The sequence below is a fragment of the Oryx dammah genome, unplaced genomic scaffold (assembly GCF_014754425.2).
Source record: "Oryx dammah isolate SB20612 unplaced genomic scaffold, SCBI_Odam_1.1 HiC_scaffold_5, whole genome shotgun sequence".
NCBI lineage: Eukaryota > Metazoa > Chordata > Mammalia > Artiodactyla > Bovidae > Oryx > Oryx dammah.
This window is the reverse complement of record NW_024070189.1, coordinates 58,548,656-58,570,357: the sequence shown is the minus strand read 5'-3', so window position 1 is coordinate 58,570,357 and position 21,702 is coordinate 58,548,656. Positions and strand designations below refer to the sequence as shown.

The 21,702-nt window shown below is 43.7% G+C and overlaps 1 protein-coding gene across 1 annotated transcript in view; it reads right to left on the bottom strand.

The window, feature by feature from the left end:
- Positions 1 to 1,115: 1,115 nt before the first annotated feature.
- PFDN1 (prefoldin subunit 1) overlaps positions 1,116 to 21,702 on the bottom strand; it is a 73,112-nt gene continuing 52,525 nt past the window's right edge. The window contains exon 4 of the mRNA XM_040239919.1: positions 1,116 to 1,513. Within this exon, the coding sequence (XP_040095853.1) occupies positions 1,430 to 1,513 (84 nt within the window). The 3' untranslated portion in view covers positions 1,116 to 1,429. The remainder of the gene's footprint in view (positions 1,514 to 21,702) is intronic.

Below are 21,702 nucleotides of genomic sequence, written 5' to 3'. Positions count from 1 at the left end.
GGGCCCTCGCCAAGCGAGCCTTCTCTCCCCAGGCCCACTGAGAGACACGGCCTCACCAAGGAGCCACACTGGCTTTTTCCCTGAGCCTAGAGCAGGGTGTCCTGGTAACCATGGCTGCCCCCAGGGCCGGACAGACCTGAGTCTTTCTTTTCCTGCTATGCCCTCCCAGAACCTACCCGCTCCGTTGCCACACAAGGAGAGAGGAGAGCTGTCACAATATTAAATACAAACTAGCCGGTCAGGCCCTCCATCTCAGCTTTGGCCGCAGGGTGGCGCTGGGCCGCCATAGCAACAAGTCTCATTTTCCTTCAGTGGCCAGTCCTGAGGCACAGCTGACAGCTCTCCCTGCCTAACTGCGGCTGCCCACTTTTCCTCTACAGTTGCTGACAAATATTTAACCATTAGCTCTCTCGCTTTAAAAACGAAAATATTTAACTACCATCTCTCTCTTTAAAAGCAAAAAGCCATGATTTTGTATCATTACCTGATTTCTGTGGAGTAAACGGTACGCCCATGGCTGATTTCAAGCTACCAATGTGGTATCTTGAACATGGAGTCGGGAAGAGAAGGGCAGGCTCACACTATCCAGACACAACAGACTGTCAACCTCAAAAACACAGATAATGGTCAAATTCAGTAAAGTAGTTCAGAAAGGCTAAGTTCTTAATAATTATTAACCTTACTTTTAATATAATAGTAAATTTACAAATGTAATTTTTAATAATGGCTATTGTTTAACTGACTCAATGGACCTCAATTTGAGCAAACTCCAGGAGACAGTGGAGAACAGAGGTGCCTGGCGTGCTGCAGTCCATGGGGGTTGCAGAGAGTCAGACACGAGGACTCTAGGCAGACTGCCACTGAGGTACCACTGTCGTGATCAAACATTCAACTATGCCTGCTCTCCTTTTTTCCTCATCTGCATACTACTGATACATGGAGGCTCAGAAGTTGAGGGATTTACCTAGAGGAACAGAAAAGAAGAGGGCAAGGCTTCAATGCAGAAGGAGCAGGGCCACAGCCCTGGAGAGGCAACAGGGAGGAGAGAGGTGGAGACACCCTTTGCCTCTCTGGTCCTTTGTTCTCATCCATCAGCTCAAGAAAAGCAGACTTTGCAGAGTGGGACAGATGTCTTTTATTGGTCTGACTGGCGTGACCAGCAGTAGGCCCCGGAAGAACTCCCCTGTCTGTCCTGGCTCCCATCATCCCTTCCCTGGAGTTCATGATTCAACCACAGGGGAGAAGGGTAGCAGGCAGAGCCAGGATAAAACATACAAGGATGAGATCTGAAAGGGGCTCCAGGCCATGCATAAAACATAAGGTTACTAGACCATCCAGATAAAATGTCCCTCAGGCAGAGCAGTTTCCCTACACAGGCCCCTCGCCAGGAATGGCAGGGGTCAGAAGGAAGAGGTTCCTGAGAGGCTGCCTACTGTGCCCTTCGTGCCATCAGCATCTCCCGGATATTGTCCTCAGCTTCCTTCACACTCCGCTCCAGATAGGATTTTTTCTGCTGCAATATGAGAAGGAAACAAGGGTTAGGATCAGGGTGAATGTGCCAAGCTTTTATGCCCAAGGGTTATGGCTTCTCTGTGACTAGTGACTTCCAGGAGCCTACTGTCTGTTGAGAGCCAGGTGTACACACCTGCCCCAGAGCATTCCCCAACCCCGACGCCTGGGCACCAGGGAGGGTGTCGCTTGGTTCCGGAAGCAGAAGTGTTCTGTGGAAAGCAACAGCACTCTTCCCCCAGAAGGAAGCAGACTCTAAAAACAGGCGGCATAGTACATGAAGTTACACCAGACAGACAAAGGCCAGGAAATTCCAGGACAAAGCTCTGGCCCCATAACAGACTGTCTCTCAAGGTTTTCCAAAGCCCAGGCCAGGCGCCTGTAGCTGTCGCTGCTGCGAGCGGACAGCGTACCCTCCGCTCTGTCCAGCGCGACGGGAGACAGGCTGCCTCGTGGACTGAGAAGCTGTATCACACGGCTCACCGAGGCAGATGAGTCAGGATGAAATCTGCTTTTCTAATGAAACCACTGCCTGCCAGGAATCCAGGACAATGACACACTGAGTAAAACAGACCTTCTGGAAGTGTACCTCCTATCCCATCTGGGTCCTAAATTAAAAATCTTGACTGAGACAAAGAACTTCACTTTCAGGAGCCACATCTGGACCAGGATTACGAAAGACTGGTCAAAGGAAATTATGTCTGTGTGTTATTTGCCCTGTGGTCACCCCAGAAGTGTGGCTTTACCACTGGCCCCTGCCCTGAGGACACACTGTGGCTCCGCCCACTGAACAGACATGACATGCCTCCCTTTTGGGGGATGCTCAAAATAATCCTCTGCCAGGGCGCATGGGATGGAGCCACACTAGAGTCAGAGGTGCAGAGCCCTGGCCCAGAGGCAGCCAGTGCCCCTCCCTCACCCCAGCAGCTGAGGGTTTTGACTGCTGAAGTGCCCAGGTGACCCGGGAAAGCCAGGGGAGGGCAGCGGCAGAGGGCAGGTAAGCAGCCTGGTCTCAGGCCTTGCTTGGGACCTGATCCCCAACCTCTGAAGCAGAAAAAAAAGAAATGAGGACTTCTGCCCAGGGCCTTCACCATGAAACCTCTCTGGTGCCCCTTCTCCATACCCCTGCCTCCAACTTCTCCCACTCTCTGTCCAGACATTTATTAAATGATACACTGGAAAGTACAGTTTCCTTTAGGTGCCATGTGCTGAGGCAGCCACAATTTTAAGTATAGTTGATTCACAGTGCTGTGCCAATTTCCACTGCATGGTAAAATAACTCAGTACACACATGCACGTTCTCTTTCATATCCCTCCACCATGCCCCTCACAGGACATGGAGCACAGTGCCCGGCTCTACACAGCAGGGCCCACCATTCATCCATCCTGTGCAACGCTCTGCATCTGCTAATCCCACAAATCTTTATCACAGTTCTCATGTGAACTTCTGGTTCCTGTTTGTTTCTGAACTTCAAATTTCTTGAAGGCCAGGAAGAGCCCTGTCTCTTTATCCATCTCCCATCCCTTCAACTTGCACTCAATTCCTTACAAAAGAACAAGAGCGCCACAAAAACTCCTGGTGCCCATGGTGAGTCTACGGCCCCAAGTGTGTTCCTGCCAATAAAATTGTGTGCGCCGCTAAACCTGGTACAGTCCTACCTACCACTGTGATATCAGAGTGGGAACTTAAACCTCCTCTGATAAACAATCGTTAGATTCACTTGTGAGTAAAAAAGGCAAGTACTAGTAACTCCTGACACACCGCTGAAGAATGTACATGTACCAGCTGTTGCACGGCAGCTAGAGAGTGAGTGTCATGTGCCATCCGGGCACCTTTTGGGTCCCAGCCCGGTAAGGAATCCAAGGAAGAGGAGAGGGGAGTAAGTGGGGTTCTAGCCCTGCAGTTCAGCCAGAGTTCAGGACCCATGTCTGCTGCATTTCATGTCCACCTACTTGCTGCCCCAACGAGCAAAACCATCAAACTGAACATTAGCAAAAGCCTTGCTCCCTACAGCCCCGACCTCTGGACAACTGAATCCAGGTTGTAACTCTCAACTTTAAAATTCTTTCTTCTGTCACATCTCTTCCTTCCATCTTCCACTTCCAATTTCATTACTTTTTCATGATTTTTACTACTGCATATCCTAAAGTCTTCAAGTTTCAAAATAATGTAAAATGAACTTGTCTATCTTTAAATCTTCAGTTTAAACAGACTTACTGTAAAGCATTTTTTTTTCATCCCAACAGATGGGGCAACTCTAGCATAGTCCTGCCTTCCAACCGTATTTCAGTTGTCTCATCCTCAAACATACGTAAGCCCAGCAGACCCTCACAGTCAAACCTGTACCAAAGCACATGACATGGGTTGAATCGTGTCTCAAGAGGAGACATGAGGCAGTCCTGACCCCTGGTATGTGTCAATGTGACCTTATTCGGAAACAGGGTCTTTGCAGATGTCACCAGGTTAAGATGTGGGCACACTAGGTTAGGGCAGGCTCTATATCCAATGACTCCTGTCCTTGTAAGAAGGGCACACAAAGACAAAGGGACACATGGGGGTGACGCCGTGCAGAGCGGGGGATGCACCTCCCAGAGGAGGAAGGCTGAGGGTGGCCCACAACCACCTAAGCCAGACAGCAGGAAGGAAGGCGTCTTCCCCAAAGCCTTCACACAGAGCACGGCCCACATACCTTGATTCTGGACTTTTACCTTCCAGAATTTCAAAAAAAAATCAATTTGTTGTTTTAAACCACCCAGTTTCTGGTAACTTGTTATGCAGCCCTAGGATACCAATATAGCACCTGAAATGAAGGGCGCTCCCAGAGACAGAGTGTACCCCAAGGCTCTTTTGGGCCATACCTTTCACCACACCGCATCACAGAGACTTAGTTAAGGAGCCCTGAAAGTGAGAATGCTGGGGTTGTATTTATCTCAGAAATAATTGTTGTAGAATTGACCCAAATACGAATGAGACCATCAGAGAGAATGGAGAAAATTAAGGAACCAATGATTAAGTTAAACCTTTTCTTCCTTGAATCTCCACAGTTTAAAACCATTAGTCAAACCAGAAACTGTGTGGACCTGGCTCTTCCTCATTCCTGTAAATAACTCCATTCTCGCAACTCAAGGCAAAAACTTCAGTGTCATCCTTGAATTTTCTTTCTTTCACACCTGACATCCAATCAAACAACAAATCCTGCTAGCACTATCTCACAAAATATCTCCAGACTCTGACCTTAATCAAGAGCTTCCTAAGTGGTCTCCTTTATTCTGTCCTTGACCACCCCCACCACTTCTTCACAGTGGCCAGAGTCATCTTTCATTTTTAAAACCTCCCAATGGCTTCCCATCTCTCTCAAGAGGCAAAAGCCTTTCAAAAAGCCACGTACAGTCCTGCTCTGACTCTCTGGCCTCCCCTCCCACGTCTCCCTCTCTCACTTCAGCTCCAGCCCACTGGCCTCCAAGCTGTGCCACTGATCCACCAGCCATGCCCCTGCCTGCCCTCTGCCTTTGGTTCTCTCTGGGTAGGGTCCTTCTTCCCCAGATATCCGCATTACTTGTTCCTTCAGGTCCTTAAGGTCTTTCTCACATGTCACCTGTGGGAAAGGCCTTCGTGGCCACGTGTAGCTCCATACTCTATTCTCCTCACTCTGTGATTTTCCTCCTTAGCACCTGTCCACCTGAAGGCGTGTATGTGTCTGTCTGTCTTCCCTATGAGAAGAAATGGTCCTTGATGGCAAGACTCTGCTCATGACAGAGTCCTAGTGTCTAGAAGAATGGCTGGTTTGTAACAGCAACTCAGTAGTTGAATAAGGACATTTATCACGGGAAACGAGGCCTTTCTGATTTCCTTGTGTGCACACTCCATTTTAGTTTCCCTCCCAATCTGAATGAATGAGGAATACCCACCAGAAGAAGCAAAGGCAGAAAATGGCCATTCTCTTTCAAGGTGGTTTTCAGTTTCTGGCATTGCCCTCAAACCTCTGCCTCAAGAAATGCACAGGTTTAAAACTCAGACCTCACTGATGCTGACACGGACATCAAAACCTCGCTCCCGTGAACAGGCCCTACGTACGGGTCAAAGCCCTTATGCTTTAACTGGTTAACTTGTGAAACCATGAAACAAACCATCCCCATTTCCCGCATCCTGGAGTCAGAAATCCTTGAGAAAGGGCTCCACGTGATGTCTGTCAGGGCTGCTGTGCATGACAAGGGCATAATGACTGCTGTGGAAACTCTAGGAGGCATTTTCAACCCCCACCTTCCATCCCGAGTCCTGGGAAGGCATTTGCTGGCCTCACTGCAGCACCCTTCTGCCTCCCTGAGCACTCCCTCAGAACCCTTTCCATAGGAAATGCTCTAGTGGCATCAAACCACAGGGCTCTGGGCGCAGCAACATTCTTGTGGGCCTTGTCCTGACGCAAAATTCTGAGCTTTCCTGTGGGGCTCAGCACGGCCAGGGAAATGACATTGTTGGCCTTCTTGCTCATCAGTGTGAAGTTCTTTCCGGAGTCAGACTGAGGGCCTGGAGTTCATTCTCATCCTCTCACAGAGGAAAGAGGCTCAAGTCCCCTAGAACTTTTCTGACATGACACAATCTCTCAAATAGACTCCTGAGGTAATGCATCTTGTGACACTATCTCTATAGACTTTTCTTAGGAACGTTGTTTTCCTCTCTTTCTCAAAATTAATGCTGTTCCTGTCTGTCCTACCTTGAGGTATAGAAAAGTTTTTTCCTCTCTCCCTTTTTATTTTCCAACTTATCAAATGAGGATGTAGACAATACCAAACTGAAAACTCAAGAGCCTCAATGATTCTCCTGTTCTCTCAGTTCGTGGAACTATAAAGTGGTCAGAGGGGGCCGATTGCCCATAATGGGGAAATTTAGCAAGAGGCCAGCATCTGAGGCTTAGAAGGCATGTTTTGGCAGATGGGGTAAAATGTGAGGAGGGCAGGGAAACAAGAGGAAGAAGAGAAAAACAAAGGCAATGCAAGAGCACAATGAGAGAAGTCAGAATGGGAAATGAGACAAGGATGGGCAGAGCTGTGAAAGTCCAAGTGCGACGAGAGTCTGCGTGGGTGAGGAGCACCAGAGGCAGAGAGGGCAGGCCAAACCTGACCAGGCCCTGAAGATAAGAGACAAGTGATCCAAGGACACACATCCACCTGTGAACTCACCTGGGTTTATCTACTTCACCATTAGGAAACAATGAGGCTGCAAGGTAACTGCTGAGCTACATATGGCCGGGAGATGAGCTCAAAGAACGAGAGATCAATTTTAGGCATGGAGCAAGAGAATAAAAAGAAGCCTAAGAAGGGGTTACGGTCTCCATATCTTTTAGAAACTGCTTTCAAGACACCTTTCAGAAGTTCCTCTGCTGAAAGACAGGGACAAAATATTTGGATTAGTTGAGCAATGACCTTTTTTTTCTCCCAGATGTTCTTTTACTTGCTAAAGAGATTCTAACACAGCTACCATATGAGGCCAGACTCCCATATCCCACCTATGATCACACAGCTCAGTCTACCCAAGGCAGAGCAAAACTCTGCTCTACTCAAGTTCCTTAGAGTAGAGATATTCCATGGTGGAGGCAGGGGGAGGAAAGGGGTCATATTTCCTCCAAATAGTAACGTTTATTAGCATTTTAGTCCACCTAAAGTTTGTGATCTCTACCTACTATTACCCTCCCTACCACATCAGTTTCATTTAAGTCTCAGAGAAAGACCCGTACATTAGACAATGTGAGAAACAAAGAAAACAAGCTCACAGGTTAAGTGAAGAGCAAGGTCGGGCACCTGTTCCAATGCATGTGGCAAAGATCAGGCCTTAGCCAAAGAATCATTATGTTCACAGGCACCAAGCTTAAAGGGGGTAAGATAAGACAATGATCATGTTAAAGAGATATATAGCTAATGGAGATAGGGAACTTGGCTCAAAGAATATTAAGCGGAGAAGGAATCCAATCACTAACTTAAATATCTAAAATAACGGCTCTTGAAGTGTGGTCCCCTGACCAGCAGCACCATCAACACCTGGGAACTTATCAGAAATCCACGTTCTTAGGTCCCAACCCAGACCTACTGAATCAGCACCTCTAGAGAGGGAGCCTGGCAATCTGTTTTCACAAGCCCTCCAGGGGATGCTGATGCACACTGAAGTTTGAGAACCTCCTTCAAAAATGGACTCCAGCAAACTCCTTCAATAAAGGGCCAGAGAGTAAATATTTTAGGCTTTGTGGAACTGCCTCTGTCACAGCTACTCAACTCTGCCACTGTAGTGCAAACGCAACGTAAAAAATGTGTAAACAGGACTTCCCAGTGGCCCAGTGGTTAAGAATCCCTGGGCTGGGAAGACCCCACATGCTGATGGGCAACGAAGCCTGTGCGCCATGACTACGGAAGCCCCCACTCTAGAGCTGGTGCCCTGCAAGGAGAGCAGCCACCACAAGGAGAAGCCCACGCACTGTAGCTAGAGAGCAGCTGCCACTCACCACAACTACAGAAAGTCTGAGCACAGCAACAAAGACCCAGCACAGCCAAAAATAAAAATTTTTAATGTGTAAACAGATGGGCTAGCTATGTTCTAAAAACACAAAAACAAGAAGCAAACCAGATTTAGCCAGCAAGGTTTGCCAACTTCTCTTCTTTAAAAAAAGAGGGAGCCTTACAAGGTAGAACTGAATCCAGCAAGCAGAGATTTTAACTTTCAATGAAAGCTGCCTAATAAAAGCATAAATCTCCATCCATCCATCCTTCCATTCATTCATCAAGCCTGCTGCTAAATCATTTTCTATTTTGCTCCAAAATCCCTGGTCCTTGAAGTTTGTGGCATCACAGTGTGCCATCCTCGTCTCCCCTCATTGCTGCTGCAATCTACCAGTAGTCTGGGTGCGGCCCCTCATTCATCGACAGCTCACCGTCTCTCTCTCCACCACAGCTGCACCGCTCAAGGTGACTTCAACAAGAGTGGAGATGATCCATTCAATACTATGACCTTCTCTCCCCTCTCACAATTTTTACTTTACCCCACCTGAGTCACCCAGACCATAGTCATACCCTAGAGATACTGACACGAGTAACTGTACCTCCTCCAGAATTTCAATTTCACCACCACCACTTCATATTTTTCCAGGTCATTTTGATCTGGTAACTCTCCCTCCAGCACTTCTTCAACCTCATCACTCAAATTTTTCATTATCCACTCTGCTTCCAGGACCTTCTCCCCTCCCACTCAGCTCAGCTTCCACAGTCAATCATTTATATTCATTCCCCTTCTGAACTCCCCTTTGCCCCCTCTCCCTCTCTGTTGCACTTCCCTGGCAAAATACTAACAACCCAAGCTAATCCAACCACCCATCTACTCCACGTCTGCAACCCACTCCAGTGTTCTTGCCTGGAGAATCCCAGGGACGGGGGAGCCTGGTGGGCTGCCATCTATGGGGTCGCACAGAGTCGGACACGACTGAAGCGACTTAGCAGCAGCAGCAGCAGCAGCAGCTGAACGCAGCTGAAGAAAAACATGAAACTGCGCTACACGTTTCACTTAAATTCAAGACCATGAATTTCAGCACTCACCCAGTGTCCAGAAGCTCTATTAAATTTCCTTAACATATTAACTTCTCTGCTCTCCCAAATAACTATTTCATGCTTTCCTGTCTCCTCAAACTTCCTATACTCTTTCTTCCTCTCTCATTCCCAGCTCAGAGAAAACAGAAGCAATCTGAGAATTATCTCTTTTCACTACCAAATCCATCACCTGACTTACACCTATACATATACTCTCTTCTTTCTCCATGTTGGAGACACCCCAAAATGGACAGAGTGTCTCTGTTTTTATAAAAACACAACAATTCCACTTGGGGGTTGAATCCATCCCCTTTTCAAAATTTTCACTCCCACAGTTATCCTTTTTCTTTCTTCTTAATCTTCAACTTCTCTTCCTCTGCAAGGTAACTATTGGTGAGGCAAGTCACACACCCAACACACATCCACACTTTTCTTGACCTCACATTCCCCTGTACGTACTGTCTCCTTTCTCTCCTCTCCGTCTTGCAAAACCTCCTGAACTAACTTCAGCAGCTGCCTTCACTTCCTCACCTCGCATTCTCTCTTCAAACCTCTCCAGTCACACTTCCCTATTGAACTGACTGAAGTCCAGGTCGCCAATGATCTCTCTGTTACCCAAAAGCAGTGGCTACTCTCTGTTCTCTTCTTACTCAACCTGGTCATTCTTACTCATCAACAGCATTCAACACAATTCTTGAAATAACTTCCTCTCTTAGCTTTCATGATAACCACACTCCTATCTTTCTCCTACATTACTGGCTACTCCTTCTAAGCTCTCTTTTGCTGACTACTTCTCTGCTCAACTTCAAAATGTTGGTATTTTCTGGGAAGCTGTCCTGAACTTCTCTTCTCTTCATCACTCTCTCTTAGAAACCCTCATCTACTCTCAGCTTTAAACATCATTATGATTCCCAAATCTGTATCTCCAACCCAGACTCCCCTTAATTCCAGATTTATACATCAAATTGCTTATAAAACGTATCTTCCTTGTTGTCAAGCCCAAAATTAACATGTCTAAAATAAGCACAATTGATTTATACATTCAACTGCTCAATTTAAAAACCAAGCCACTCTTTTCTTCTCTTTTCCTTGAACCCAATATCCCCCCTTCCATCTATCCATCAGTCTTAACTTACTTCCAAAGATATCCCCAAACCATCCTCTTCTTTCTATCCAGCACCACTGCTACCATCCTAGCTCAAGCCTCTATCATCCTGGCCTGGATGTTTGTCATGGATATTTTAACAAGTAAATCAGGGCTACTTTCTGCTCAAAACCCTTGAATGTCTTCCCATTACACTTCAAATAAAATCTGAACTCTTCAACCCAGGAAATAAGGCCCTGCATCATCAGGTCCATGCTAACCACTCCAACCTTATTACAACTCTTTCCTTTTCTCACTTGCTTAAACAATTCTAAATGTTTTCTAACAAGACATTTGTATCATCTGTGCCCTCCACCTGGAATGTTCTTCCGCTGGATACTTTTAAGTGGCTGGCTGTTTCCTCTCAGGCAGACCTCAGCTGAAATTTCATCTTTTCTGACAGGCCTGCCCAACAGCTCTCTAAAACATCACTTTACTACATATTTTCTTGCTTATATTGTCATTGTCTATGTCAGAACATGAGTTTCATAAAAGTAGGAATCTTCTCTGATATGATTAATCCTTCATCCTCAGTACCAAGAAGTGACACAAAATTTAACCAATATTTATTGGGCACTCAATACATGTTACACCCGAAAAGCACTGGGCTTACAGCAGTGAACAAGTCACACACTTATTCACAGAGATCACACTGTTGCAGGACACACAGACGTTTAATCACCATTGCAACAAGGGCTCTGAGGGGAAAGTACAGTGTCTAAGAGAGGAAGGGGCTTCCCTGATGGCTCAGCAGTGAAGAATCTGCCTGCAATGCAGGAGATGTGAGTTCTATTCCTGGGTTGGGAAGATCCCCTGAAGGAGGAAATTAGTAACCCACTCCAGTATTCTTGTCTGGGAAACCCTATGGACAGAGGAGCTTGGTGGACTACAGTCCAAAGGGTTGCAAAGAGTCGGACACGACTGAGTGTCTGAACATGTTAATACAGGAAACACCTGGTATAATCAAGGAAATCACAGAAGCACTTTTGAATAAGCTATGAAGGATGAATGGAAATTAAGTGGAGAGGTTAGCAGGGGGAGAGAGCAATTCCAGGCAAATGGAGCAGCATGTGCAAAGGTCAAATGAAGCAAGACACATCTGGGAACTAAATGACAGCAAGTGAGGATGAAGTACTAAAAGGGGAGGCGGGGATAGATAATACAGAAGGATAAGGCTGGTGAGGTTGAGTCAGATCACAGAGGGTCAAAAGCCATATTAAAGATCTTAAAGATGATGAAAAGCCACTGGGTCTTAAGACAGAGTGACAAAAATCAAATTTCCACTGGAAACAAAAACTACTCTGGCTGCAACACAGACAATGAGCTAGAGCAAGGCTTCCTGCAGAAAGCACGATGAGTAATGAAAGGGTAATAGATGTATCCATGATATTGATCCCTTTAGTCCCTGGAGTAGCCAAAGGGCCCCCACCTCCCCTGGGCAGTTGCTGCCACCTTGAGTACCCTCTGTCCACTTATCCCAGTGAACTACGCAAATACTATTCTCTAGGTGCTGTGATGTGAAAAGGGTTGGGAAGCACTCGGTTAGAGAATACAAGTGTGAATGCTGAGAAACCTATTAGGAAGCCATTGTAATAATCTTGGAAACAGATGACAGTATCTTAGTGGTGGCAATGGAGCTAGAGAAGAACATATTTAAGAAATATTTAAGAGAAAAAGCTATCAGAAGACTTCACCATAACTTTCATTATTAATCAGAAGTGGGGGGGGGGGTGTGTGTCAAGAACACCTCCCAAGGTGATCAGGTTTGGAAGGAAAGATTTTAAGTTTAGTTTTAGACATGCTGAGTTTAAGGTACTTGTGAAACATCTAAGTGAGATGTGAAAAGAAAACTAGATCGCATCCCTGAAGTTCACAGAAGTCTGGGCTAGAGATACAAGTTTACATATAGGTACTTGAAGCCATGAGAATGATTGGAATTCTTTGAGAAAGAACTCCGAATACAAGGACTTAGCCTTACAGGAAGTCAACATTTAGGAAGAATGAAAGGAAGAAGAGGAACCAGCAAGTAATATCTAAAAAGGAGGGGCACTGATTCATAAAAACCAAGAGAAGAGTGGTTCAGGAAAAAAGGATGAGATGACTAGAAATCACTGGATGTGTTCAAGTAGGAACCACGACAACACATCAAAAATGTTGAGGGCAGTGGGCAGAGTGTTCCATCAAGTGGCCTCTGGAATATCTTCCAACTTTAAAACGTCTAGGAAATTTCCTGGCAGTCCAGTGGTTAGGACTCCTTGCTCTCACTGCTGAGGGCCTGGATTCAATCCCTGGCCGAGGAACTAAGATCCCACAACCCAAGCAGCACAGCCAAAAAAACTGAAAATATAAATTAAAAGTCTATAGCTCTTTGAGACCTGACCCTAAAACTTCATGAAGGGAAACCACCTGATATTTTAATTGTCACAGATGAGCCCTAAGAATACGTTAAGTGTCAGGACAAAATAATTTTACCTCTTAACTTCAAAGGAGACACTGCGCTTCACACAGGTCTAACACAAGAGTTGTAGAGTATCAGTATACTTTACACCCAAGGAAATTATTAGAAGGGCCGAATTGCTATATTCAGGAAATAAACACACAAAGAAAATATCCTTCAGCAATCACGCAATGCCACAACTGAGAACTGTGTGTTGTACAAATCTCCTAACTATATACTAAGCATGGTAAGTGTTTGATTCAGGGCCTGCAGGAAAGAGATAACTTTCCTGCAAAGACAACTACCAATATCACAACCCTGGGGTCTCTGATTCCTTTCTAAAATAAACAAACCAAAAAACCCTAAAAATTAGAGCCCAACTAGAACATTATTCTAAGTTTCATCGTATTTGAGAAATACATGTACACAGTACATAGTAAATCTCATGAAAACAAGTTTTACAAAAGGAAATTTTCTAATATGCATTAGTTTCTTCTGCTTCTCCAGGGTCAGAAAGCCTGACCTATCAACAGGACTATCGAAACTCTACAAGTCTTCCAAATGAGCAAATAAAACAAGTTTTACTATTTCAGTTTGTCTTTAGTTTGCCCTCTTATAAGAAGAGCAAGAGAATCAAATCAACAGTATTTACGATGGAGTTTGGCCTGTAGGCATGGTAAAGGGTTAGGTGAACAAAGGAGTGCCTTCTGAAAGCGGAAGTAAGGGCAACACCTTGCATTCTTAAAAGTGGAGGTGTAACTGACTCACCTGTGGTGGCAAGACTAACATGCAAGTTTGTGTGGCAAAAGCCAGAAGTCAGTCTGATTCTACTCTTTGCTCCACGCAAGTTAAGAATTTCTATTTTCTTACAACTCAACAACAAAAGATATACAACCCAGTTAAAAAACAAGCAAGGGACCCTCGAGTCCACATTTCTCCAAGGAAGATATATTAGTGGCCGATTAGCACATGAAAAGATGTTCAACATCATTATTCACTGGGGAAATGCAAACAAAACCACGATGTGATACTATTTTATACCCACTAATATGGTTACAATCAAAAATGGAAAATAAGTGTTAATGAAGACAGAGAAATCAGAACCCTCATATATGATGGTGGGAAATGTAAAATGATGCAGCTGCTATGGAAAACCGTTTAGTAGCTACACAAGAAATTGAAAAGACAAAATAACTGTAAGACTCAGCAATTCCACTCCTAGGTATATATCCAAGTAAGAAAAATGAAGACAGGTGTAGTACCAGAAACTTGTGATTGTTAGTAGCATTACTCATAACAGCCCAAAAGTAGGAACCACCCAAATGTCTATCAGTTGATAAGCAGATAACTAAATGTGGTATATCCATGTAACTGAATATTATTCAGCCATAAAAGGAAAGAAGTACTGATACATGTTACAACACAGATGAACTTTGAAAACACTAAGCTAAGTGCAAGAAGCCAGACTCAGAAAGTCACATACTGTGTGATCCATTTATACGAACATCCAAAACAGGCAAATCTACAAAGACAGAAAATAGATGAATGATTACCAGGTGCTGGGGGAAGGGGAAATGGGAAGCAAATGCTTAATGATTAACGGGTTTCTTCTGGGGGGTGATGAACATGTTCTAGAATTAGACAGTAATAAGGCTGTAAAAACAGGCATAGCAATGCAAGTTCCGAATGAATTATTTTCAGAGCAAATTAGTCTTTACTCCACCCAGAGGCTGACAGTAACACATACACAAACCAGGCAGGATAAAATAAACTGACATATTAATTTCTGAAAATTAATGTTATCAGCAGAAGCATTAACATTTCATGAGTTTATAAGGTACTCTGGGAGAGACTATGGACAAACAAAGGCAAGGAAACTTCTATGTGATCACAATATTACTTTCCAATCAAGTAACATATTTATACAACTAAAAAAATAGAGATACGGCAACCGGAAACCCATAAAAGGACCAGGAGACAGTGAAAACAAGTAAGAGCTCAAAGCCACTATAAGCACAGAGGCATGACTCATGGGCACCTCCTCTGCTGATTTGTACAGGTCATCAGAGGGCAGAACCAGAGAACTACAAACTCACTCTAACACCAAAGGGTTATTTTATAAAGCTTTCAAAAAACCTCAGCTTTCTTTTTACTCAGAAAGAGAAAAGGGAAACTGATAGTTACACCTGTTCATGTCACCAAGAAATCACTGCTCTCTAACTCTGAGCTAAACCTCTAGGTCGGACAAGCAGCCCAAGGCCTTGGCTCATTGCTCTGAGGGCACTGGAAAGTCAGGTCACATTGCCCAGTGACACTTCTCCATCCAGGCTGATAAAGGGGCTCATATCATGATGAAATCACTCCATAGACCGGACGTCGCAGCTGCCACTTGTCCCAACTCCACACCCACCCAAGTTACCATGGAACTGGTACAAACAGAATAGAGTTGAGCATGCTATTAGCTCTGATCTAAGTAGCTGACATAAGACCAATTAAATTTATAATGACACTGGAGTAATAAAAGAGCACTTGGCACACTTCTCTTTGCAAACATGATTCAAGGGGTGGTTTTTCTTTTGCCCTTCCTTCAATTTCCAGACACAAGGCCACTTAGAAGCCACTTTATCTCTTTACTCAAAAAGTTGGTGTTTAGGGGTTTATAATTTTATAAGAAAAGGATCACTAATATTAGAAGGCCCAGCTACTGGAAGTATCCAACCATGGCAGAGGAATCCTCATTTCTTTCAGAGCAAAGGTGGTTGGAAATTAGAATCTGGAATCCTGGGTTCCCACTATGGCCTGCCCTCTCTTTCTCATCAATTCTGATTCCGACTCTGTGAAGGACATGTGATCTCCATTTCTAAAACACTGGCAGAGGCCAGCTAGTTTCAGTCAGTTCAGTCACTCGGTCGTGTCTAACTTTTGCAACCCCCAAAGACTGCAGCACACCAGGCTTCCCTGTCATCACCAACTCCCGGAAGCTACTCAAACTCATGTCCATTGCATCAGTGATGCCATCCAACCATCTCATCCTTTGTCATCCCTTCTCCTCCCGCCTTCAATCCCGCCCAGCTAGTTTAGGAGATGGCTTCACCACAGAATCCATGGCCATTAGGAAGTGAGAGCAGGAGATCTCACCAACCTGTTGGACTTGCATCCTTGAGCCCACTGACTAGCCTTAACAATGTCTGTATTTATGCTACATGTGAAAGGAGTCATCAGGTCCCTTGCCCCCATTTACATGTATACACTAAAGCTATCAACAATGGATCCTTTGAATAAAATACAGAAAGTTACATGTTCTTATAGAATATCCTGCAGTAAACTGAATAAATTACATATATTTATTAGTGTGAACAGAACTCAAAAAAAGGCAAGTTACTTAAAGACAAGAACAATATAATGTCATTTGTTGATTATAGGATGTTATGAAACATGGCTTGGAAAGTTATACCTAATAGCTCATAGTAGTTTCTCCTAGTTAGTGGGAATGAAACGAATGTATAGCCAGGAGGCAAGTTACAAAGCAGATTTCAATTTCATTAGTATGGTTTTATTTTTGTAAAAAAAAAAAATAAACATTACAGTATGCTAACATTTGTTAGCTCTGGGTGATGAGTACACAGGTGTTTGTTGTATTAGTTTTGTACATTTGTGGACCTTTATTTTTTTTCCCAGTTAAAAGGAAACTTATCTTATAAGCATGTGGTGGCAAAATGCTCCATCAGTAAATAGTTACTGAGCATCCATCATATGCAATTAACAAAACCCTGCATTTACCGAGTAGTTAATGTATGCCAGCCACCAAGTGATTTGTATGTATCATCTTATGAGGTAGGTACTTCCTGTAAGAAGGAAGAAATGCTGATTCTCTTCACCTCCAGTTTTCACCAGCTATCCATCCTGGTCTCCCCAACCTACTCTCAGGAAGACTACTGGCTTTTCTGACTGGTATGTTTAGAAAAAAGAACTATGGCTTGGCCCCTGCCACTCTGCCAGGATCTGCCTACTTGCAGAAGGTACACATTTTCCTCATAAATTTGACAGATATGCTCTCCCTGCCTCTGCAGAGAGAGACCTGTGCTTGTCCCAAACTTCCAGAGATTTGCTGGGTAACTTATTCTGGATCAGTATTAGAAATCATTATTACTGCTGTACACCTAAGACACATCCTTCAACCTAACCTTCACCAGTAACAACAGTAAAATATATTTTAAATTTTCATATCAATATGCCCAACTTTCAGTTGATTCCATACTTAAACAGGAAATAAGAGGGTTATCTACTATCCTTATCCATCAACCCTGCTGTTGTTGCTATTTTATAGAAAAGTATATTCAGGCTTAGAAACACTAAGTAATTTACCCAAGGTGATAGTATGTGGCAGAGTCAGAGTTCAAATTCATATTCACTGATTCCAGAGTTCATCTTCTTAATAATTATGTCAAGGGATTATGCTGTGCTTATCAGAGCCCAGAAAAGCAGTGCCAGTTACTTGCTAAGAATTTGTAAGAGGAACTCAAAAAATATTCTAAAGGTTTAAGTATTTCTTAACATATACTGAAAGAGGGCAGGAGACTGCATCCTTGTATACATATGTATTGAGTGTATATAAACAACAGTGAACGCACTGTATTATAAAACTTCAGCAGGCACGCTTGCTCCCACCCATGCAAGCACACTCCTCCCTCAGGTCTCACCCAAGAAACCAGACACGCACAGGCAGTGTCACAATCCCCTGTGCTTTAAGGATCTATGCTGCACCACTCCCTGCACTGTAGCCCCTAGAGCCAGGTCAGCTCTGAGGTTAACAAGATGTCGGTCTCTACATTCCGCAGTCTCTCCCCAGAAAAAGCAAACTGTCCCTCAACAGACCAGGCCTGTCCAGCTCCAGGTCAGTGCTAATCAGAGAAGGCCACAAAGCCCTAGAAACTCAGGGCTAACTGGGCTGACAGTGTCTGCTGCAGCACAAAACCAGGGGCCCGCACAGCCCCCTAACCATGAAGGAAGCTAGTCTCATCTCTGCAGCTTGGCCCCTTCACAGCAGAGGCTTGCCCATGGGGGTGTTCACTCAGTTCTCTGAATTCACACTGCACACTGTCCACACCTCTGTACAGAGCTTTTACATCCTGCCCTTGGTTCAGTACATGAACCTTTTTTATATCTCCTATAAGCAGCTACCTTTTCTCCTTAGTTGATCTAATCCAGTTCTATGACTTTAAATGCCACCTATAAACTGACAATTTATAGACAATTCTCAATTTTATTTCACTAGCCTGGAGTTCCAGATTCCTATTTCCAACTGTCTATTCAACATTTCTACTTGGGTGTCTCAAAGGTTAACAAGACCCAAAACAAACTTTCAATTTGCTTTTAAAATTACTTTTGAAACTTGGAAATTGACTAAGAAATACTGACCTATGAATTATCAACAGCATATATGTTCCCATAAACACAGGGAATCTCTGTGGAGCCCATCACACATGGAGTGCTGTGTGGAAACCACAGTGAATGAAGAGCATTGCACTGGGAATAACTGCTCGCCCAGAACAAGGAGAACTTAAAAGTGAGTATACACCATACTGATTTCATTCATTTTACCCTTCACTTCTTTCCCTTAGGCCTTTCCAGCTTCGTTTCTCACTTTAACTCTCCATTCTATCTCTATTTTCGACTTCTGGTCATAGCATTTTTTTTGCTTTGAAATGCTGACTCCCCTGAACCAATCCTATGTATTAATAATAAAGTTCTAATTGATCTCCAAGGCCCAGCTAAAATGCCTCCTTCTCTCATGAACCCAATCCAGATCTCTACAACAGGTGATGAGTGATATATGTGGGAGGAAGGAGGTATGACTCTTTGGTTAACAGGTTCAAAACTTTCAGTCTTTCTTTCATCCCTACACTCAGTTGTTTTGGCTCTACCTTAGAATATATCCAGATTCTGATCATCTCCACTGCCACCACCAAGGGCCAAGCCACCATCAATCTTAATGCAACAGCCTCCTGACAAGTCTCCTTGCTCCCACACTTACTCTCCATAGTCCATTCTCACCAAAGCATCCAGAATGATGAGATTTTAAATGTAAATCAGACAATATCATTCCTCTCGTTCAAAACTCTCCAAAACTCCCAACTTCAGACCATAATACAAAATTCTTAATATGGCCTACAAAGCCCTATATAATCTATTCCCTGATACCTCTCAGCTGACATGGCCTCCTTGCTGTTCCCACAACTCATCAAATATGCTCTCACCTCCAGAGCTTTTATACCCGCTGTTCCCTCTTCTTAGAACCCTCTTCTCCAAGATGTACACACAGCCTGCTCTCTTACTCTCTTCAGGTCTCTCTGCTCAAATATCACCTTATCCCTGTCAGCACTACAGGAGACAGCTTATATATATCTCACCATTCTCTCTTTATCCTGTGTTGTTTTTCTTTCTAACATTTATCAATTATTTATTATCCGTCCCCTCACTCCCATTCTCCATAATATAGTTCCATGCCATCAGGGTCTTTGCTAATTATGTCTTCTTTGCCTATAATAGTGCATGGCACACAGTATTACAATAGACTGTAGGTTCCTTGATGTAGCAAAATAAGAACAAAAAACCTCCATAGTTAGTCAAAACACCAAAGTACACTGTATAATCAAGACACCCAACAAATATTTAAAGATGCATTTTTTTTACATGCATACACTTCTTCTGGCCTACTTATTATTGGCCAGAGTCTTATCTCATGAATCTTAGCATTGTTTACCCAGGTGGCACTAGTGGTAAAGAATCTGTCTGCCAATGCAGGAGACAGAAGAGATGCAGGTTTGCTCCCTGGGTCTGGACGATCCCCTGGAGGAAGAAATGACAATCCACTCCAGCATTCTGCCTAGAAAATCTCATAGACAGAGGAACCTGGCAGGCTACAATCCATGGGGTCAAAGAGGTGGATGGGACTGAGTGCACACACAGGCCAAAGGAAGGAAAAATCCACTGTAGGTGGGAAATTCAAACCCTGATACTGAAAGCATCAACACTTAAAAATTAAGGCAGCTGACATTTTACAATTAATTTCAAAACTTGATCCATTTTAAGGATCAACTCTAGTACCAGAAGCTCCTCTTCCTCTTTTGTTTCCCATCACCATCTACCTTTTATTTTCCTCTCATGCCGTCTCTAAAGAGATAAAGACACTAAGCCTGACTTAATGAAGGATCTGAATTTGAACCTCAAAAATCCAGAAGTGCAAAGTGATTTTTTTTACATAAATTTCTAGAGATGATTAAACTTGGCCATAAATGATATCAATCTTGAGCTACTTGTAAAGGTTTTAAGTGCTGCCATACATGTCATTCCACATGAGTCACAAGACTTCATCATCAACTATATAGCACAGATAGTGCTGAAGACTGTGCTCTAAACTATATCTCTAAGACCCTTTAGTTCAGTTTAAATGATTGTGTTTCATTAAATTAGGCAGTAAGGCAGGTTGGTGACTTAAGAAATGCCTAAAAGGAATAAGCATTCCCAAAGCTTGCAGTGTCCAACTGCTCAGATTTCAAAGCTTTAGGTAAGTATCAGGATCTTCATTAAAAACAGGCTTTCCCAAGATACTCCTTAGCAAGAATCTCTAATAAAAGCAATCCATTCTTTCTTTGGCAGTAAAGTGGCCAGATTCAAACCAAAACAAAACACACACTGAAAAAACAGAAGAATTACACAAAGGAATTTTTGGATAGGACTTCAGACGCAAAAATCAATAAGCAACTTCAGAATATAAAAATCAATAAATGCTCAGGTCAGTCAACAAAGAATGTGGAACACCAGAAATATAACTGCAAATTTGCTTCCAGTTTTCACACACTCTACTGCTGGTAAATGCATAACAAGGGACAGGAAAGACACAACTCATTCTTTCAGTCATCGTCAATTGCTGGGTAGGGAGACCCCCTGCAAAAGGGATAGGCTACCCAATTCCAGTATTCTTGGGCTTCCCTTGTGGCTCAGCTGGTAAAGAATCTGCCTGCAGTGCAGGAGACCCGAGTTTGATCCCTGGGTTGGGAAGATCCCCTGGAGGAGAGGAAGGCTACCCACTCCAGTATTCTGGCCTGAAAAATTCCATGGACTGTATAGTCCACGGGGTCACAAAGAGTCGAACACAAATGAGTGACTTTCACTTCAGTGATCTTCAATAGCTTTACTAACAAGTACTAAATTGCTTTCATTACAATTCCGAAGAAAGGCAACGACAAAGAATGCTCAAACTACCGCACAATTGCACTCATCTCACACGCTACTAAAGTAATGCTTAAAATTTCTTCAAGCCAGGCTTCAGCAATACGTGAACCGTGAACTTCCTGATGTTCAAGCTAGTTAGAAAAGGCAGAGGAACCAGAGATCAAATTGCCAATAACCGCTGGGTCATAGAAAAAGCAAGAGTTCCAGAAAAACATCTATTTCTGCTTTACTGATTATGCCAAAGCCTCTGACTGTGTGGATCACAATAAACTGTGGAAAATTCTGAAAGAGACAGGAATACCAGACCACCTGACCTGCCTCTTGAGAAACCTGTATGCAGGTCAGGAAGCAACAGTTAGAACTGGACATGGAAAACAGACTGGTTCCAAATAGGAAAAGGAGTATGTCAAGGCTGTATATTGTCACCCTGCTTATTTAACTTATATGCAGAGTACATCATGAGAAACGCTGAGCTGGAGGAAACACAAGCTGAAATCAAGATTGCCGGGAGAAATATCAATAACCTCAGATATGCAGATGACACCACCCTTATGGCAGAAAGTGAAGAAAAACTAAAGAGCCTCTTGATGAAAGTGAAAGAGGAGAGTGAAAAATTTGGCTTAAAGTTCAACATTCAGAAAACTAAGATCATGGCATCTGGTCCCATCACTTCATGGCAAACAGATGGGGAAACAGTGGAAACAGTGACAGACTTTTCTTGGGTTCCAAAATCACTGCAGATGGTGATTGCAGCCATGAAATTAAAAGATGCTTATTCCTTGGAAGGAAAGTTATGACCAACCTAGACAGC